Source organism: Heloderma suspectum, chromosome 2, assembly GCF_057233095.1.
Source record: "Heloderma suspectum isolate Gila_16-S chromosome 2, 16-S_ref, whole genome shotgun sequence".
Taxonomy (NCBI): Eukaryota; Metazoa; Chordata; class Lepidosauria; order Squamata; family Helodermatidae; genus Heloderma; species Heloderma suspectum.
The window spans coordinates 340,614,662-340,635,958 of record NC_139459.1 but is presented as its reverse complement, the minus strand read 5'-3'; the positions used below and the strand labels follow the sequence as shown (position 1 = coordinate 340,635,958).

The 21,297-nt window shown below is 44.2% G+C and overlaps 1 protein-coding gene across 9 annotated transcripts; it reads left to right on the top strand.

Moving 5' to 3' along the window:
- The first annotated feature begins 73 nt into the window (after positions 1–73).
- LOC146355197 (tripartite motif-containing protein 10-like) lies at positions 74–21,079 on the top strand. Of its 9 annotated transcripts, XR_014787130.1 has the most exons (9): positions 74–799; positions 4,829–4,924; positions 10,792–11,010; positions 11,646–11,668; positions 13,010–13,119; positions 14,933–14,965; positions 18,707–18,750; positions 19,187–19,382; positions 19,472–21,074. XR_014787130.1 is itself a non-coding variant. In XM_084830330.1 (8 exons), the coding sequence occupies exons 1-8, from the start codon at positions 383–385 to the stop codon at positions 19,193–19,195; spliced, it is 951 nt and encodes a 316-aa protein (XP_084686456.1). In that variant the 5' UTR covers positions 74–382; the 3' UTR covers positions 19,196–21,074. The 9 variants fall into 9 exon arrangements, 7 of the variants coding, with proteins under 7 accessions (XP_084686456.1, XP_084686452.1, XP_084686453.1 ...); XR_014787129.1 differs by having other exon boundaries at positions 74–1,057; positions 18,707–19,382; positions 19,472–21,079; XM_084830330.1 differs by having other exon boundaries at positions 19,187–21,074.
- The last annotated feature ends 218 nt before the right edge of the window (positions 21,080–21,297 follow it).

Genomic DNA, 21,297 nt, shown 5'->3' with positions numbered 1-21,297 from the left:
ACTCATTTACTCTGCGGTAACCTGTCCACTAATTTAAAAGTCAAGACTGAGTTTGATCTTTTGATTAAAGATATATCTTTAAAAAAACAGAATTGTCTGACAATACAGTATTATAATTTAAAGTACACCTCAGCATCCAGAGTGTGTAAAATGGCAGGCTGTGCAGACAAGGCAGAAGTATCCTGAGGATTGAACTAGATAGATCTGTAATTATTGCCATTTCTACTTGTGATGCCCTGTGGCTTTTACCACATTGCTGGCAGTGCCGTTGAGGAAGGCCGTATTCAACTGTCAGTCTCTGGGAACACCCACTTCCTGTTTTATCAGGGTTTGGCTGAGATCAGGAATGTGAGCTTTTTCTGGCTGTACTGCAGAAGCAGCCATGGCTGCAGCCAGCTCCGCAAAAAGGCTTCAAGATGAAGCTTTGTGCTCTCTCTGCCACGAATATTTCACTGAGCCGGTGTCCATAGACTGTGGGCACAGTTTCTGCCTGACGTGTGTCTCTCAGCTGTGCCAAGAATCAGTGCTTGATTTCTCCTGCCCTCGGTGTGGAGGAATAGCCCTGAACGGAACATTCAGGCCGAACAAGGAACTGGAGAATTTTGTACAAATAGCCAAACGAATGAAGTTTGAGATGGCAGAAAGCGCCGGTGAGGAGAAGATGTGCGAGATGCACCGGGAGCCTCTGAGCCTCTTCTGCAAAGATGAACAGAAGCTGATGTGTTCCACCTGCACAGAATCCAAAGACCAGACAGCTCCCTCTTTCGAGCCTGTTGAGGAAGCTGCCCGCGATTACAAGGTAAGAAATCTGCAGAGCCAAACTTGGGCAGCCTTGCTTTGGGCATTTGTTCATATTGTTGTTTATTCGCTCAGTCGCTTCCGACTCTTCGTGACTTCGTGGACCAGCCCACGCCAGAGCTTCCTGTCAGCCGTCGCCACCCCCAGCTCCCCCAAGGCCGAGTCTGTCACCTCCAGAATGTCATCCATCCACCTTGCCCTTGGTCGGCCCCTCTTCCTTTTGCCTTCCACTTTCCCTAGCATCAGCATCTTCTCCAGGGTATGTTTGTTCATATACCTTCCAGCATTCTTAGAGGCTCATGGGTACACTGCATAACTTCTCACAGTTGGGAAAGCAACAAGCATTTTCCATGGAGACTGGGTGTGGTTGCAAACTCCAGCTGACAGATTCTAGAATAATAGCTTGGATTCAAAGATTTGCTTGAATGAATAGAAGGCATTTTCACTTGTACAGAAAGGGGTTAGATGGACCCCCATGTATCCTGAAGAACAGCTCCAAGGGGGTCTGGAGCTGCTCTTTGAGGCGCATGGGGCATTGCAATCAGGAGGCAAATCAGCAATCTGTGTATGAGTAGAAGCTTTTTCCACTCACACAAAGGGATCTTTGTATCAAAGCCCTAGTCTTTAAAGCATACAATTCATTCTCAGAAGAATCATCTGGTGGATTATACTATCAGCCCTGCCCTCTTTCCTCAAGTCTTTTTGCCTCTTCCACTGCTCCAGGTGTTGAAAAACCATCCACTCTGTAAAAGCAGAAAAGGGTAGAATATCCCCCAAGGGTGTCTCTCTGTGTGCCATTTAAGGGAGTATCTCTGAGGGGGATCAGTGAGGAAGGAAGTGGAAGGGTTAATCCTCCCCCCTTTGTGGTGCTGAAGTGCTCTGAGGGGGAGGGTGACTCAGGGGCTTCCTGTTGCGTTCAGGGGGCTTCCAGGAAGAGGGCTCCTTGCTCTAGCAGCCAGAAGGCACTGTGCAGCAATTCCATCTTCTCTTCCTTAATGGATTTTCCAAAGTAGGAAAAAAGTCAGACGAAGCATTGGGAAAACAAGGAAGGGCGATGAATGGAAGACACTGTTGTCTGGAGTCCTTGTACATTTCCATGAATGAGTCAGGGTGATGGCCCAATAAAAGCCTCGTCTGAAAGCACCTTCGGTTCTGGAGAAGTTTGCAAAATGGCAAGAAATCTCATTCCTGACCTCTCAAGTTTCAAAGCTTTGTGGATTGGAAGGGTGAAAAGAGTGGAGCTGGGGAGCGGATCGGTGGGGTGCGGGCGGGGGGCACACTGTCAAGTTGCCCGCAGATCCATTTGGCAGGTGTAGAAACTTTTTTTCCCCCGGGTAATGCCCCACTCGCTTTTGCCTTTCCTGTGGGGATCGAGCTTTGTGAGTTTGCAACTGAGCTAAAGCGTGAGGTTAGGTGCAGCGTGGAACCACAGAAAAAAACCCAATTTCCAAATCATTGCGCAAGAGCACTGCTGTAGCAGTGTGAAAGGGCTCTAATAATTTGGAAGTACCCTTGGAGTCAACTCCTCAGTTGTCCTTGGGTGCTCTCAAATGGAGGGATTCTAATGCTAACAGTCAGAAGGTATTGTGCAGCGACTCTGTCTTTATTTTCCTTAATGGAGAGTGCTTCCAGACATGGCTTTTATTGGGCCATCACCTTGTCTCATTTGCAGAATTTTACAGGATGGGGGTCCAGACGTTGTCACCTTCCACTTGTTAACCCTCCCATGTTTCTCCATCATCTCTTCCGTCCTTTTTCTTACCGGGGAAAATCTATTAAGGAAGAAAAGATGGAATAGCAGCACAATGCCTTCTAATGTTTACCGCTAGGACTTTGTCCATGTCATCAGGCAGCACTAATTGAAATGCATCCCACAAACTATGGCTAGATGAGGCACTGGAGACTTCACTCAGTGCTGCCATAACTGTGGTGACTAGACTGCTTTGGAGCCAGATGCCTTTATCTTCAAAGTGTATTGGAAAACTATCACAGCCTTTAGAGCCTTTCAGGGTTCTAAAGGAGCTCCTCCTGGGATCAGCAAGTTCTGAACGACTCTAAAGAGCTCTACTGGGTTGCTACTCAAGGATGTGATGGAGGCGGCAAGATAATCCTTTTTTGCCACCTGTGCTGCCGCATGGTAGGCACAATTTTGCGCTTTGACCAGTGTTTGATCAGCTTTGGAGCAAGATTCAGCCACCTGTGCTCTATTGTCATCATCCAGCCTGCTTCACTGCCTGCAGCTCCACAGAGTATCAGGGCACAAACTGGCCTTGCAGCTCTAGGGAAGACCCTCTGGTGTTGATGGCCCTTTGCATCTCACCATTTGACAGTGAAGCAAGGGCCTCAACAGGATCACCAGCTTTACCTGCTGGAAAATCCCCTAGTGCATTCAAGAAGCTGACAGTTTCCATAAGTCTCTGAGGGAGGAGCATCCTAGTGTGTGTGTGTGTGTGTCCCCCCGCAGGGGGAACTGCTGTTGCAAGTCCAAACTTCACAAGGAAGTGGTCCAACCATAACAACGGGGTCACTCCTGCCTTCAACCCCCCACCAGACTATCCTGGAGCAAAGATTAAATTGAGGATGTGTCCTGATCTGTGTGTTGGGCTGATGACAATTTTTTAAAAAAATCAGTTTTTTATTGTGAGTTTCAACAAAGCAAACAAACAAAAACAAAAAACTGAAAATATAACATACTCTAAAGTCCTCAGTTTCAAATACACAATATTTGGGGGCAGGGGGAAGGAAAAAAGACTAGATTATGCATAAACATCAGTAAAAGCAGACCTGGGCTGGATCTACACTTACTGCCTTTTTTCGCTTCCAATGAGGTTTCACCGCCTGCCTTGCACACTACGCAGTAGCCGCTTCGAATTGGAACCAGAATGTCCCACTTCCGTGCTCCCGCTTTCAATACCCTAATATCCCAATATTTCCCCTTAATGTGCTCTGATTTTCCGCCTTTGCTACCGTATCCAGTCGTAGTCCCCTCCCCCACCTGTCCATATACGGCGGTGTTTGTATTTCCCTTCTGTCCAATCACAGCCCTCGACGGCCCCATGTCTTCTTCCGGCTATTGATCGCATAGCTTCCTCAGCAACAAGCAAAGGGCTAGATGTGCACGCTCTTGTCTGATCTCGGAAGCTAAGTGGGGTCGGCCCCGGTCAGTAGTTGGATGGACGACCGCCTGGGAATCAGGCTTCCGGCATTGAGCAGGGGGTTGTTCTATCCCTTCAAATGAGATTAAGTTTTACCCCCTCCTATCCCCCGCTCCGGATGTTGTTGTTTTTTAATTAAGACATCCTCGCAGAATCGGGGCTTCTCCACGATGTTCTTTTTTCTAATTCAGCCATGATTTTCGAAGATTCGAAGTTGTGAAGCTTCGATGGTAACTATGCTAACTAGGCAGCTCGCGCACACGTGGAGAGAGAAAATGAGCTACCGTGACATATTTTCCTTCTTGTGATCGTGCGAACCCAGTCTCTGTCTGATCAAGAGTTCAGCAGTCTTTTGTCCAGTCCACCTCACCCTGAAAGTGCACTGGGGAAGGAGAGGGGGGAGGATGAGAGAGAACTGTAACTTGCCCGCCCACACAGCAATGGCCCTTCCACTAGTGTGAGCATATCAGAAGATACATGCACAAAAAGTGTTATGCCTCTGGTAGTATTGGAAGTCCATTGCAAATCCACTTACACTTTAAAGTGGAATAGGAATGCTTCAGGAGCTCTAGGAGATGTCCATCTGGAAGCACCCACAGGCAGCTCTAGGGTAGAAATAGGGAACATGTGGCCTTACAGAGTTATTGGACTAAAACTCCCATCATCCCTCATCATTGGCTGTGCTCATTAGGACTGATGGGAATTGCAGTCCAACAACATCTGGAGGGACAGCTGATCTAATTGAATAATTCCAAATTATACAGGGCGTTGTAGATTTTAATTCTGATCCAGCAACGTTAATTTTCATCTTGTGTTTTTTTAGCACCAATAATTCCACCAAGAAATTAAGTTTTACCATAATATTTTTTCTTCAGGAAGAATTAAAGACCCAATTACAGGTTTGGAGAGAAAAGAGAGAAAAGACTTTCAAGATTCGTACCAAAGAAAAGCAGCGATTCAAGGGGCTTCAGGTAAGCATTGATCTAATTCTAGTGTTTCAGATGTGAGCATTTCAATATATGTAGATGGCTTTCCTGTTGTACAGATGGAAAACTAGCCAGGGATTTAGATCTGTTGTGCAATTGTGTGGCCCATTAATAGTTTTACAGTTGTCTCTTCCCTTACTGGCCAGGAAGTCTCACCAGCTTCATTCTGTTGTATTTCTGTTTCAGACTCTTATGTTGGCTCTGGATCAAGGGTCCCCAGCCATTTTGGCCCCATGGGCACATTTAGGGATTTGAGATCATGCTGTGGGCACCACCACAAAATGCCTAATCAGTGGACTGCTGCTTTGGCGTCTTCCTTTCGTGTCTATGGATCTTATGCTGCGTCTTATTCAGCAAAAACTTTTGTTTTGTCTCTGTTGGACACTGCAACTTCTCTTTAATAAGGGATTGTCTAATTTGTTTAATTGCTGGTGGTGCAATAGCTAATGCTTCTTTTAAACATACGTTTTGGCAATGTCCAGTAGTTGATTCTTTTGCGGGGGAGGTTATTATACAGACAAATTTTGTATTGGGACTATCTTTAATACTATCTTTAATAGTCTTTAAGACTATCTTTAATACTGATATACACACTCTTTTAAATTATTTCCCTGCTTCATGGAAATTAACATAGTGTAAATGAATTCTCCATGCCCTTTTGACAGCTAAAAGTCTGATAGTACAACACGGAAGGGAAAAAACACTCACCTCCTATAATGCAATGGATTGAGGACCTTACAACGCTTTCAATATCTGAACAAGTTGCATATAGATGCCATTTTCAAATGAATATTTGGTTGGATATTTGGTCTGCTTTTGTTGAAGCCTATGCATGATTGCTAGAAAGTTGTTTCAGATGTATTCATTGCTATGGGTATATACAAATCCATGTACATATATTTTAAAAATGGGGAAAATAAAAAAAATGGCGGGTGCCTGCGAGCACCACGTTGGGGATCCCTTCATGGGCACCATTGGAGGTGCCAATGGGCGCCATGGCACCTGCAGGCACTGCATTGAGGACCGCTGCTCTAAGAAGGGGGGGAATTGGTAGGTTCTCTAGAAATTGCTTAGAGCAGTCATCACTACTGTATGACACTGTTCCATAAAACAGAAAATATTCTGCAGTTTAACTGAATTTGAATAATTTTATTAGAATTCGCAGGTTTGTTAATTCGCCATAAAAAACTAGATTTACTTTAGTGGATTTAAGTTAAACCAAAGGGGCTCTTTTCTGTGAAAACAAAATTCTCTAGTGTTCTCTTCCAGATGACATGGCTGTCAATAGCATCTCTCTGTGATCATCCCCATGAACCAAATAGTGCTGTCTGTCATTTAAATGAAACAGTAGGGCTCCTGTTTTTTATTAGTATTCATAGGTTTGTTAATTTGTCATAGAAAACTATTCACTTTAGTAGATTTACCTGAAACCAAAGGGAATCTCAGTGAAGCCATAAGCTATGCCGTGCAGGGCCGCCCAAGACGGACAGGTCATGGCGGAGAGTTCTGACAAAATGTGGTCCACTGGAGAAGGAAATGGCAACCCACTCCAGTATTCTTGCCAAGAAAACCCCATGGAATGTATCACAAGGCTAAAAGATATGATGCCCGAAGATGAGCCCCTCAGGTCGGAAGGTGTCCAATATACTACTGGGGAAGAGCAGAGGGTATTTCCAAGTAGCGCCAGAAAGAGTGAAGCGGCTGGGCCAAAGCCGAAAGGACACTCAGCTGTGGATGTGTCTGGTGGTGAAAAGAAAATCTGATGCTGTAAAGAACAATATTGTTTAGGAACCTGGAATGTCAGATCAATGAATCAAGGTAAGCTGGAGGTGGTCAAACATGAGATGGCAAGATTGAACATCGACATCTTGGGAATCAGCAAACTAAAATGGACAGGCATGGGCGAATTTAATTCAGGTGACCATTATATCTCCTACTGTGGGCAAGAATCCCTTAGAAGAAATGGAGTAGCACTCAATCAACAAAAGGGTGGGAAAAGCAGTACTGGGCTACAATCCCAAAAATAACAGAATGATATCAGTACATATACAAGGCAAACCATTCAACATCACAGTAATTCAAGTCTATGCCCCAACCACTGAGGCCAAAGAAGCGGAGGTTGATTGGTTTTATGAAGACCTACAACACCTTCTAGAACTAACACCAAAAAAAGATGTCTTCTTCATCATAGGGGATTGGAATGCTAAAGTAGGAAGTCAAGAAATAACCGGGATAACAGGCAAGCATGGCCTTGGTGTACAAAATGAAGCAGGACAAAAGCTAATAGAGTTTTGCCAAGAGAACATGCTGATCATAGCAAACACTTTTTTCCAACAGCACAAGAGGCGACTCTACACATGGACATCACCAGATGGTCAGTATCGAAATCAGATTGATTATGTCCTTTGCAGCCAAAGATGGAGAAGCTCTATACAGTCAGTAAAAACAAGCCCTGGAGCTGACTGTGGCTAAGATCATGAGCTGCTTGTTGCAAAATTTCGGCTGAAATTGAAGAACGTAGGGAAAACCACTACACCATTCAGGTATGACCTAAATCATATCCCTTATGAATATACAGAGGAGGTGCGGAATAGATTTAAGGGATTAGACCTGATAGACAGAGTGCCTGAGGAAATATGGATGGAGGTCCGTAACATTGTTCAGGAGGCAGCAACTCAATCCATCCCAAAGAAAAAGAAATGCAAGAAAGCCAAGTGGCTGTCTGATGAGGCTTTACAAGTAGCTGAGGAAAGAAGGGAAGCGAAAAGCAAGGGAGAAAGGGGAAGATATATCCAACTGAATGCAAAGTTCCAGAGAATAGCAAGGAGAGACAAGAAGGCCTTCTTAAATGAACAATGCAAAGAAATTGAGGAAAACAATAGAATGGGAAAGACTAGAGATCTCTTCAAGAAAATTGGAGATCTCAAGGGAACGTTTTATGCAAAGACGGGCATGATAAAGAACAAAGAAGGCAGAGTCCTAACAGAAGCAAATGAGATTAAGAAGAGGTGGAAAGAATACACAGAAGAACTATACAGGAAAGATCTTAATGTCCCTGATAGCCATGATAGTGCGGTCACTGAACTTGAGCCAGACATCCTCGAGAGTGAAGTCAAGTGGGCCTTAGGAAGCATTAGTAACAACAAAGCTAGTGGAGATGACAGTATTCCAGCTGAGCTATTTAAGATCCTAAAAGATGATGCTGTTAAAGTGCTGCACTCAATATGCCAACAAATTTGGAACACTCAACACTGGCCACAAGACTGGAAAAGGTCAGTTTACATTCCAATTCCAAAGAAGGGCAATGCCAAAGAGTGTTCAAACTACCGCACAATTGCACTCATTTCACATGCCAGCAAGGTTATGCTCAAAATCCTACAAGCTAGGCTTCAGCAGCATGTGAACCAAGAACTACCAGAAGTACAAGCGGGGTTTCGAAGAGGCAGAGGAACTAGAGATCAAATCGCCAACATTCACTGGATCATGGAGAAAGGAAGAGAATTCCAGAAAAACATCTATTTCTGCTTCACTGACAACGCTAAAGGCTTTGATTGTGTGGATCACACAAACTGTGGCAAATTCTTAAAGTGATGGGAGTACCAGACCACTTTACCTGTCTCCTGAGAAACCTGTATGGGGGTCAAGAAGCAACAGTAAGAACCAGACATGGAACAACCGATTGGTTCAAAATTGGGAAAGGAGTACAACAAGGCTGTATATTGTCGCCCTGCTTATTTAACTTATATGCAGAGTACATCATGAGAAACGCCGGGTTGGATGAATCACAGGTCGGAATTAAGATTGCCGGGAGAATTATCAACAACCTCAGATACGCAGACGATACCGCCCTAATGGCAGAAAGCAAAGAGGATCAAAAGAGCCTCTTGTTGAGGGTGGAAGTGGAGAGTGCAAAAGCTGGTTTGAAACTCAACATTAAAAAAACTAAGATCATGCATCTGGCCCCATCACTTCCTGACAATATAGAAGGGGAAGAAACGGAAGCAGTGACAGATTTTTCTTTCTTGGGCTCCAAGATCACCGCAGACGGTGACTATAACCATGAAATTAAAAGACGCTTGCTCCTTGGGAGGAAAGCTATGGCAAACCTAGACAGCATAGTAAGAAGCAGAGACATCACCTTGCCAACAAAGGTTTGTATAATCAAAGCTATAGTTTTCCCAGTAGTAATGTATGGCTGTGAGAGCTGGACTATAAGGAAGGCTGAGCGCTGAAGAATTGATGCTTTCGAACTGTGGTGCTGGAGAAGACTCTTACGAGTTCCCTGGATTGCAAGGAGGTCAAATCAGTCAATCCTAAAGGAAATCAACCCTGACTGCTAATTGGAAGGACAGATACTGAAGCTGAAGCTCAAATATTTTGGCCACCTAATGCGAAGAGAAAACTCTCTGGAAAAGACCCTGATGCTGGGAAAGATTGAAGGCAAAAGGAGAAGGGGATGGCAGAGGATGAGATGGCTAGATAGCATCACGGATGCAATGAACATGAACTTCAGCACACTCCAGGAGAGAGTGGAGGACAGGAAGGCCTGGTGTGCTATGGTCCATGGGGTCACGAAGAGTTGGACACAACTTAACGACTGAACAACAAAGGGAATCTATTTGGTCAACACAAAATTCTCTAGTGTTCTCTTCCAGGTTACATAGCTGTCATTAGCATCCCTCTGTGAGCATCCCCATGAACTAAATGGTGCAATTTGTCATTTATATGATGCAATATGTCTCCAGTAGGGCTCCTCTTGCATCTTTAGGTGTACAAGTACTTTATCTCTCTGTGGGTGGGCACAGACATACCTAATTTGAGAGGTGGGAACACTCAAATGGAAGTGGTGGAAATTCATTCACTGTGTTTTGTTTAATGGTACCAACTTTTCTCCCACCTTGAACTCAGCAGAAACAAACACCTTCCAAAGGTGCAAAAAAAGTTCGGTTTGTTTGACAGAAGGCAGCAGTGCACAGCTCTGATTTGGCTGGAACTTGTGATATCAGAAGACATTTCCCCCTCCCCTCTGTTACTACAACTGGTGAACAAATATAAATTTAATTTAATTTAATTTAATAAATGTGTAGGTAATACTCCCCCGAAAAAATGCAGACAGTCCATCTGAAACTCACTAATTAGTACATCTGTTATTTGCATTCTGAATGTGGGAGGAAATTTATTGATTTGAGTTGAGTTATACCCCCATCTTTCTACCAAGAAAATGGCACTCAGTGCAGCTTACAGTCAGAGGAAATGATAAATAAAACTTGATTAAAACAATAATAAAACAGACACACAATTAAAAACACAACAGTAACAAAATTAAAACAGCACCCAACCCCACAGAATAAAAAGGTCTTTGCCTGCCAATGGAAAGATAGCAGAGAGGGAGCCAATCTAGCTTCCCTCAGCAGGGAGTTCCACAGCCTGGGAGCAGCCACCGAGAAGGCCCTGTGGCATCACTACCACACAAGCCTCTGAAGGCAGCAGTCTCAAAAGAAGGGCCTCTCCCGAAGATCTTAAGACCTGGGCTGGCTCATATGGGTGAAGGCGGTCTTTTAGGTAGCCTGGTCCCTAGCCATATTGGGCTTTATAGGTTATAACCAGCACCTTGAATTGTGTCTGGAATTAGACCAGTAGCCAGTGAAGCTGCTGTAACAAGGAAATCACCTGCTTCCTGTAATGGCCTGGTCAATAGTCTGGCCACAGCATTCTGGTCCCGCTGAAATTTCCGAACAGTTTTCAGAGGCAGTGACTTTGAAATGTGCTCTGACTTCTGTTTTTTGTTTTTGTTCTGGTGCATTTGTATATGATGCATTTGTATACCCTACCTTTCCTATTACCCTTTACAGGAAAAGGTAGCCATTGAGAAGCAGAAGATTGTGTCCAAATTTGAAGAAATACAAACGTTTCTGAAACAACAAGAGAAAGAGATGCTGGACAACTTGGAAGAGCTTGTGAAGGAGGAGGAGGAATTTATCACTAAGCTCTCTGGTGAGATCTGCCTTATGGATACCCTCATCTATGAGATGGAAGAGAAGAGAATGCAGCCACCGAGCACATTCCTGCTGGTGAGATTTTGTCTTATCCAGAGTTTTCAAATAAGAATGAGAAAATACCCATGCAGAGATGTGAAGGATAGTTATGCCCAGAGACAGACATGTGAAATTTCCAGAAATTTGAAGCCATGAAAAAACACACACCATTTTTCCTGTGTGTGTATGTATGTGTGTGCTGGGAAAAATGACAACATATGCAAAACTGGCATTCTTCTCAAACCTAAATGTATTTTACCATTTTAACAACATAAAATGTGTCATTTATGAAAGCATTACAAGTTACATTATACATTATATACATTATAAGTTACAAATCTTACTTTGTTGATATTTTGTGTATTGTGGGCAATTTAAAAACTGAATTTAAAATTCAAAGCATGGAGTGATTTAGTAGCACAAACACCTTCCAAAGGTGCAAAAGCAGGAGAGCATCCCAGACCCCAAAATGAAGAGAAATGTCTCAGGATGCTGGAACGAAGATTTCATTTATTTAGAATCACACTCCTGAATGCCCCCTGACCATGCGTGCATGGGCGTGAAAGCAATTCCACATAGGAGTTATAATAAAAGTGGTATTTCACCAGTGCAACATGCTCTTGAATAGATGAAACCTCAGATATAACTTTCCATATCTCTCTTCCCTCTAGGATATTGGGGAAACTTTGAGCAGGTAGGTGACCTCTGTTGCTGCACTCTCATGTAATATGCCGAATGGCCTTCTTAGCAGGACTGCGTGCACTTTGCACGTGCACTTCTGTCTTTTAGTGCTTTCCTAGCGCTAGCCACGTGAAGGAATATGCTCACCCCACAGAATGAGGCAATATACAGGGCCCCACAATTATGCTCGCCATGGTGAAGGTTTGGCCAGCCTCCGGCAAGTGTAACAACCCCAAGTCTTCCTCCGGGCCTGGAGCTGGAGAGGAAGGTGGGGAGCATTCCATGGTTTTGCTGTGCTTTGGAGAAGATTGGTGCATCTCCAAAGTGCAGCATAACTGTGGGGATGATCCTGCCACCTCCCCAGCTCCAAGGTTGGTATAGAAGGCGGGGACTCCATCTGCACTGAGCTTCCAAGGACCCTGGAGCACCTCTTCCAGTTTAGGAACATAGGTAAACTTATTCTGAGTCAGGCTATTTGCCCATTTAGCTTAGTATTGTCCACACCAGGGGTGGGCAACTGCAGGAGGTCCAGGGTCCATTTTTGCCCCCTGATACCCCCCCCCACAGGCTGCATCCCCCCTGTGAACACTAAACTATTTTTTTTAAAGGCATCTGTACTGACTATTGAGCCCCCAAAGGATCAAAGTTAGGTTGTTTGCAAGCTGTCCAAAACAGATGGGCTTGTCTTGTCTGATACCTTGCATGTTTGAACTATCAGACATACAAGGTAATTGACAAGAGGAGACTGTATATAGGCTGGTTTTACAGCCTTTGACCGTTGACAGGCGGGGAAAAGGGGTGCAGATCACCCCCTCGGTAGGGTGATCACCATATGACAGCTGTCAAAAGAGCTGTCAAAGGTTGGTGTTTTTACTGCGATTGAGAGCGAAAAATGGGGTGGCTTATAGATTTTTATGAAAAAGACATTCTGGAGACTGGGGCAAGTGGGAATTCAAAGCGGGGCACCCCCAAGGGTAGGGACAATACTTATAACTCTGGGGATCACCCTGCTAAGGGGGTGATGTGCATCCCTTTTCCCCACCTGTCAACTGTCAAAAGCTGTCAAATCAGCCTGTACACAGTCTCTTCTTGTCAGTTACCTTGTATGTTTGATAGCTCATGGAGGGAGCAGGCAGGAGGTTCTGTATCCCTACTCCACTGGCTTATATTGCTGTTGTAGAAGGGCAACTTAGGATCCAGGCCTCTGAACGCAAGGTGGTTGTCCCTTTAAAAATGAGCGAGCACAATAACAACATGACACTACATGCTACATGTTAGCCTGTTGCAGCAAAACCAGCAAATAATTTTGTGTCACCTTAAAGAATAACAAATGGAAATATATGTTTTTTGTTAGGTGCAAGGTGGAATTCAAGGAGCAGGATGTTTGTTCTGAGCTGGAAAAAAAGCTTTGTGCCTTCTCTAAAAAATACTTTATCTTGCAAGAGACTCTGCGAGCATTCACAGGTACTAAACGGAGAGATTAGAAACACCTTAGAAATTATATTTGTATCTGCAGAAAGCAATGGGTTGGGGTGTGTGTGTCTAGAATTCTACACCAAACCTATCAGAAGACTGCAAGCAGTAAACTTAAATCGCAGAGTTGTACTGGACCAAATGGACAGATAGGTCTATTTTCCCTTCATTTACTCAAGGTGTATTTTGGTGGGGGAGGGCAAGGAAATAAGGGTTTACAAGTAAGATGAGAAGAGATGCCTAGGATAGTTTTTGTAGAGGCAGGGAGTATACTTTTTTTTTTTTTAAATGCAGGATTTAGGGACAGTACAGAATAAAGTGCTGGAGAAGACTCTTACGAGTCCCCTGGACTGCGAGGAGGTCAAATCAGTCAATCCTACAGGAAATCAACCCTGAGTGCTCATTGGAAGGACAGATACTGAAGCTGAAGCTCAACTATTTTGGCCACCTAATGCGAAGAGAAAACTCTCTGGAAAAGACCCCGATGCTGGGAAAGACTGAAGGCAAAAGGAGAAGGGGACGGCAGAGGATGAGATGGCTAGATAGCATCACGGATGCAATGAATATGAACTTGAGTACGCTCCGGGAGAGAGCGCAGGACAGGAAGGCCTGGCGTGTTATGGTCCATGGGGTCACGAAGAGTCGGACACGACTGAACGACTGAACAACAACAACAACAGAATAAAGTGCCTTTCTGGGAAAATTGTATCTTCGAAAACTTGTTGCCACTCATATACCAGACTGGAAATAGCCAAACAAGGTGATACCGCATCTCAGATAGTTCATTCTAGATCCAGTGAAGAGGCTAATAGAATTCAGGACTTGGAGCCTGTTGCTCTGAAAGAACAAAGTTTAAAAACGTAGTGAGGTACAAGTCAAAATAGATGTAGCATGCAAAAATAACTTCCGTGTATTTCCTACAGAAAATATGCAGGTTGTATATGACATCTGGAAAGATTTAATGGAAATATAGGAAATTATTAAAACTACAGAGGCAATGATGCTATTTTTTTATGGGGAAATACCTGCTACAGTCATAAGAGCATAAGAAGAGCCATGCAGTAGATGCAGCTATGAAGAAGTCTTGCCTTTTGATTAGTGGAAAGGAGACACCTAGGGCAAAGGCTGGGATAAAAAGAATTTGCAGACTAATTGTCCACATTGTGATGATCGCAAACAGTCAAGGATATTAGGGTTAAGATAGGCTAATACATTTCAGCCCTATTAAAAACAAGCATTTACTACAAATTGGGACAGAGTTTTCAGTGCTGAAGGCACACATGATGTGCAGGTTCTGCTATTGCAGAGATATTTCTCAGCCTTCATACTTCACAGAGGTATTGCAAGGATAAATGAGGTGAAGAAATAAGTTGCTATTGCTCCTGGATTTTTGGAACAGGGAAGGGTTCCAGCAATGATTTCTGGAGAAAATTCTCTTCTGTGAGAGATATATTTCATGCTGCCTTCCCCCCTTTTCAGTTTATCTTTCTGTTCTCTTTTCTCATTCTTCTTTAGGTTGTTTCATACAATTGTGTCTTGTGTATACAAGCAATTCTGATGTTGGTGAACGAACTCACGCAAACAAGCACATAATGTGTGAACTTTATTATCACAGATACGTTTCTCTTGTGATAGCCCAGCTCACGCATTACAGACCATGTGAATGTTTTCCTTAGGATAGTTGAGACCCCTTGTGCATGCATGAATTGGTCCTTTGCATCCTGTAGTCATAACAAGTTTAGCTGAGCATAAAGAATAATTCTGGAATGCCATTTCATCTGTCTCCCTTTTCTGTTTTCTGTAGAAGATTTGCCACAACAGCTGAAGGTGGAGTGGGGTAAGTCTCCAGGGAAAGACTGGGGAAAGTTTATGGAGATAAGCAAGATGATGGTCTTATACATTCTGTTAAGCTACTTTGTTGTTGTTGTTCAGTTGTTAAGTCGTGTCCGACTCTTGGTGACCCCATGGGCCATAGCACGCCAGGCCTTCCTGTCCTCTGCTCTCTCCTGGAGTGTGCTGAAGTTCATATTCATTGCATTGGTGATGCTATCTAGCCATCTCATCCTCTGCCGTCCCCTTCTCCTTTTGCCTTCAATCTTTCCCAGCATCAGGGTCTTTTTCAGGGAGTTCTCTCTTCGCATTAGGTGGCCAAAATATTTGAGCTTCAGCTTCAGTATCTGTCCTTCCAATGAGCACTCAGGGTTGATTTCCTTTAGGATGGACTGATTTGACCTCCTTGAAGTCCAGGGAACTCATAAGAGTCTTCTCCAGCACCACAGTTCGAAAGCATCAATTAGTCAGCGCTCAGCCTTCCTTATAGTCCAGCTCTCACAGCCATACATTACTACTGGGAAAACCATAGCTTTGATTATACAAACCTTTGTTGGCAAGGTGATGTCTCTGCTTCTTACTATGCTGTCTAGGTTTGCCATAGCTTTCCTCCCAAGGAGCAAGTGTCTTTTAATTTCATGGCTACAGTCACCGTCTGTGGTGATCTTGGAGCCCAAGAAAGTAAAATCTGTCACTGCTTCTGTTTCTTCCCCTTCTATACGCCAGGAAGTGACGGGGCCAGATGCCATAATCTTAGTTTTTTTAATGTTGAGTTTCAAACCAGCTTTTGCACTCTCCACTTTCACCCTCAACAAGAGGCTCTTGAGATCCTCTTCACTTTCTGCCATTAGGGTGGTATCGTCTGCGTATCTGAAGTTGTTGATAAGTCTCACGGCAATCTTAATTCCGACCTCTGATTCATCCAACCCGGCATTTCTCATGATGTACTCTGCATATAAATTAAATAAGCAGGGCGACAATATACAGCCTTGTCGTACTCCTTTCTCAATTTTGAACCAATCGGTTGTTCCATGTCCAGTTCTTACTGTTGCTTCTTGACCCTCATACAGGTTTCTCAGGAGACAGGTAAGGTGGTCTGGTACTCCCATCTCTTTCAGAATTTGCCAGAGTTTGTTGTGATCCACACAATCAAAGGCTTTAGCATAGTCAATGAAGCAGAAATAGACGTTTTTCTGGAATTCTCTTGCTTTCTCCATGATCCAGCAAATGTTGGCGATTTGATCTCTAGTTTCTCTGCCTCTTCGAAACCCTGCTTGTACTTCCGGTAGTTCTCGGTTCACATGCTGCTGAAGCCTAGCTTGTAGGATTTTGAGCATAACCTTGCTGGCATGTGAAATGAGCGCAATTGTGCGGTAGTTTGAACACTCTTTGGCGTTGCCCTTCTTTGGCACTGGAATGTAAAATGACCTCTTCCAGTCTTGTGGCCACTGTTGAGTGTTCCACATTTTTTGGCATATTGATTGCAGCACTTTAACAGCATCATCTTTTAGGATTTTAAATAGCTCAGCTGGAATACTGTCATCTCCGCTAGCTTTGTTGTTACTAATGCTTCCTAAGGCCCACTTGACTTCACTCTCGAGGCTGTCCGGCTCAAGTTCAGTGACCGCACTATCATGGCTATCAGGGACGTTAAGATCTTCCTGTATAGTTCTTCTGTGTATTCTTTCCACCTCTTCTTAATCTCATCTGCTTCTGTTAGGTCCCTGCCTTCTTTGTCCTTTATCATGCCTGTCTTTGCACAAAATGTTCCCTTGAGATCTCCGATTTTCTTGAAGAGATCTCTAGTCTTTCCCATTCTATTGTTTTCCTCAATTTCTTTGCATTGTTCATTTAAGAAGGCCTTCTTGTCTCTCCTTGCTATTCTCTGGAACTCTGCATTCAGTTGGATATATCTTCCCCTTTCTCCCTTGCTTTTCGCTTCCCTTCTTTCCTCAGCTACTTGTAAAGCCTCCTCAGACAGCCACTTGGCTTTCTTGCATTTCTTTTTCTTTGGGATGGATTGAGTTGCTGCCTCCTGAACAATGTTACGGTCCTCCGTCCAGAGTTCCTCAGGCACTCTATCAGGTCTAATCCCTTAAATCTATTCCTCACCTCCACTGTATATTCATAAGGGATATAATTTAGGTCATACCTGAATGGTGTAGTGGTTTTCCCTACGTTCTTCAATTTCAGCCGAAATTTTGCAAGAAGCAGCTCATGATCTGAGCCACAGTCAGCTCCAGGTCTTGTTTTTACTGACTGTATAGAGCTTCTCCATCTTTGGCTGCAAAGTACATAATCAATCTGATTTCGATATTGACCATCTGGTGATGTCCATGTGTAGAGTCGCCTCTTGTGCTGTTCAAAATTGGGATAGAATTCAAAATTGGGAAAGGAGTACGACAAGGCTGTATATTGTCGCCCTGCTTATTTAATTTATATGCAGAGTACATCATGAGAAACGCCGGGTTGGATGAATCATAGGTCGGAATTAAGATTGCCAGGAGAATTATCAACAACCTCAGATACGCAGACGATACCACCCTAATGGCAGAAAGCGAAGAGGATCTAAAGAGCCTCTTGTTGAGGGTGAAAGTGGAGAGTGCAAAAGCTGGTTTGAAACTCAACATTAAAAAAACTAAAATCATGGCCTCTGGCCCCATCACTTCCTGGCATATAGAAGGGGAAGAAATGGAAGCAGTGACAGATTGTATTTTCTTGGGCTCCAAGATCACCGCAGATGGTGATTGTAGCCATGAAATTAAAAGACGCTTGCTCCTTGGGAGGAAAGCTATGGCAAACCTAGACAGCATAGTAAGAAGCAGAGACATCACTTTGCCAACAAAGGTTTGTATAATCAAAGCTATGGTTTTCCCAGTAGCAACGTATGGCTGGACTATAAGGAAGGCTGAGCACCGAAGAATCGATGCTTTCGAACTGTGGTGCTGGAGAAGACTCTTATGAGTCCCCTGGACTGCAAGGAGTTCAAATCAGTCAATCCTAAAGGAAATCACCCTGACGGCTCATGGAAGGACAGATACTGAAGCTGAAGATCAAATATTTTGGCCACCTAATGCGAAGAGAAAACTCTCTGGAAAAGACCCTGATGCTGGGAAAGATTGAAGGCAAAAGGAGAAGGGGACGGCAGAGGATGAGATGGCTAGATAGCATCACCGATGCAATGAATATGGACTTGAGCATGCTCCGGGAGACAGCGCAGGACAGGAAGTCCTGGCGTTCTATGGTCCATAGGATCACCAAGAGTCGGTCACGACTGAACAACTGAACAACAACAAATCCCACAAAGATTCTGGAAGCAGAAGCCCCGGTAAATTTCAGGATTTTTAGCCTTGTGTGATGAAGGCCACAAACACACAGTAAAAGAAAGATGAAGGCTTCCCTTCCTGGTGGGCTCACACCTTCAAAACTGGGGATTATTTCTAAACAAAACCTTCAAAGGCACAGGCAGCTAATTGGATCTGACCCTGATCCTTCCCAAAGGCTTGGGTCGGAAGGGTGTTGGTGAGGGCACATTTCCACCTGTCACCCACACACACACACACGAGAATCTTGAGAGCCAAGCAGTTTCTTTGGCTCCATGGTACAACTGCTTAGTTAACTTGAATTTCTCTTGTGAATCAGTGAGTTCGAAATGGTGGGACTGATATAACTAAAACAGTACATTTGAATTAAGTGAGAGTTGGAAACAGTTGATATGTTTTTTCTTCTTTTTCTCTCCCTTCTGCAGTGGAAGTGACTCTGGATCCAGACACCGCTCACTGCAAACTCACGGTATCTAATGATAAGAAAACTCTGAGATGTGGAGATAATAAGCATGACTTGACTGACTATCCCCAGCGATTTGGCTCTTCTTCCTGTGTGCTAGGTTGTGAGGGATTCACCACAGGCAGACATTACTGGGAGGTGCAGTTGAGGAATTACAATGGTTGGGCTGTGGGGGTTGCCAGAGCGTCTGTGAAGAGGAACAAAGACATCAAACTACAACCAGATGAGGGCATATGGGCTGTGAGGAATAACCAGGTATTTGGGGAACTTTCTAAGACAATTGGTGTTTATCTTGAATTGGACGATGGTCGAAACAGGGTCTTGTTTTTTGATGCCGCTAAGGGGAATGTTCTGTGTGCTTACACTTTAGCCTCCTTGAAGGGAGAAAAAATTTACCCTTTCTTCTTTATGGCCACGCAACGGCCTTTCTATTATATGCAAGCATGGATGAAGATCCTGGAAAGATGAGATGAAAATATTCTGCAGCATCCGAAAGAAGTGAAAGGATGCCATCAAAACAGTCAACATAGGGCTGAACAACATACTGTGGCAAATAAATTTTCCCAAACCCATATATGCTGAGATAACGTGAATGTGGTGGCAAGGGAGTCCTCTCCAATGAAGAATTGGTGGGCGAGGTAAGGGCTGTGTTCAATCCTTCCTGTGACTGCATATTTCTACCTGCAAATCTCCCCCCACCAACCCCGCTGTCTTCTCTTGTATCCAGCCTTCTTCCCACCTTGGAGACTGACTGGGATGAAACAGTAAAAAAGAGAAAGAAGGTATTTCTGGGAAAACATTGTGGGGAGAAGATTAAACATTAAAGATTAAAGATTACCTGCTGATTCTCCATTAACAATATCAGGCAGGGACGACCCTACCATTAGGTAGAGTGAGGTGGCAGATGCTGGGTGGTGTGGAGTGGGCAGCAGTGGCAGTTCCCTGACTGTTCTCTCTGCTGGAGGACAGTGCTGCATATGCCCTGCACCCCCTAAGCTATCTTGCTGCCCCCAGGTGAGGTGGAGGATGTTGTCCCATCCCCACTGTTGACAAAAGATCCAACTGTCAGCCCAGTCGGCTCCTGCAGGTGGAATGGGAGAGGGAGGTGCCATCTTGTCCTTTGCTTCAGGCAGCAAAATGTTTTGGGCCTGCCCTGATATCAGAAGGGCCCTCCTGGATCCGACCAAAGGCCTGTCTAGTCAATGTCTGGCTAGACAATGTAACCCATCTTCTTCAGCTGGTTCAGAAAAGAGGTCCACCATTTCTGGTAGATCTGGTGACTGAGCTGTATCCTGTCTACTGCGTTGGGTAGACCTCGTCTCTGAGAAACATCATACCACATCTACCTAAGGATGGCCACTGCGGGGAGATCCGGCCTTGTTGGGCTCGTTGGACTTCTCTGGAGCCTCCCTCTCGACTTGCATTTGTGATCCGAGCCATGGGCTCTCCCCCAGAATCCAGGAACTTAATTGTTTTTCCCCCCTAAAATCACCATTTGTCCAGGACCCCAACATTATGCAAATTGTGATCTTAATTTGCACAAATTTCAGCTGTAAAATTATGCAAATGTTGCGCAAATGTTTTCACACACACACGCGCGCACGCACACATATTCATGGAAATTGTGCCACCTGGCCTGACTTGTTGTGCATGGAGCACGGTGGGGCAAAGCCAACTAAATTTTGGCGAGTTCCACCCTGCAACCAGATTCCTCTGACATCCCTGCATCTACTGCTCAGTTGTTTCTGAATGGATGGACTGCTGCTCAGTAGTGAGCAGATGAGAACATGTCTTTCCACCTGCAGCTGAAACCCCCAATTATTTCCCTGGCTCCCTTCGCCCACCTCAGCCCTTCATTAACTGCAACAGTGCTGCAATGAACCTCCCCACCCCCCACCCTGCCCAAACACATGAGACTGCACTACCAACACTGGATGACACTGCAGGGCTGTCATGCTTTCCTCCTCCTTCTGCCCAGCAAATGGGTATAACTTTGAGTTACTTTGCAAGGCTAAAGTAACCCACACTCTCTCAGCTCCGCAGACCCACCCCTGTCATATGGGTATGACGATGATGGACATCACTCTGCCAGCATCAATGCTGATAATTTTTAAAATGTTTACAAAACCAGGAAAAAATAAAATGAAAACATTGTAGATCCTAGACTCCTGTCTTTGTCGCTACCTCTGTGCTTTAGACCAAAATCCTGGATTTCTGAATTGCTGTCTATAGGGAAGCAATCAATTCTCCACTCCACCATGGAAAATTTAAAAAATGGTTTTAAAATTACAGCAAGACGTTCCTTCACCATACAATGGGTGTGCCACTCTAACCATTTTGTCTAATTGGCTTGCTCTTCTTTCCAAAATGTCAGTCATTGCTATGACTTTGTTCATTGGCTAGAACGCTGAAAGGTGGGAGCAGGCTAGTTTCTCATAAATTGAATGGGTAGAATAGTGCCTGTACATTGTGCCTCTTATCTCAGTTTCTACAAGGGCTAAAAACGTCTTCTTTTTTAAAATAAAAGCTAGGAATCCCTGGATTTTGGCTCAG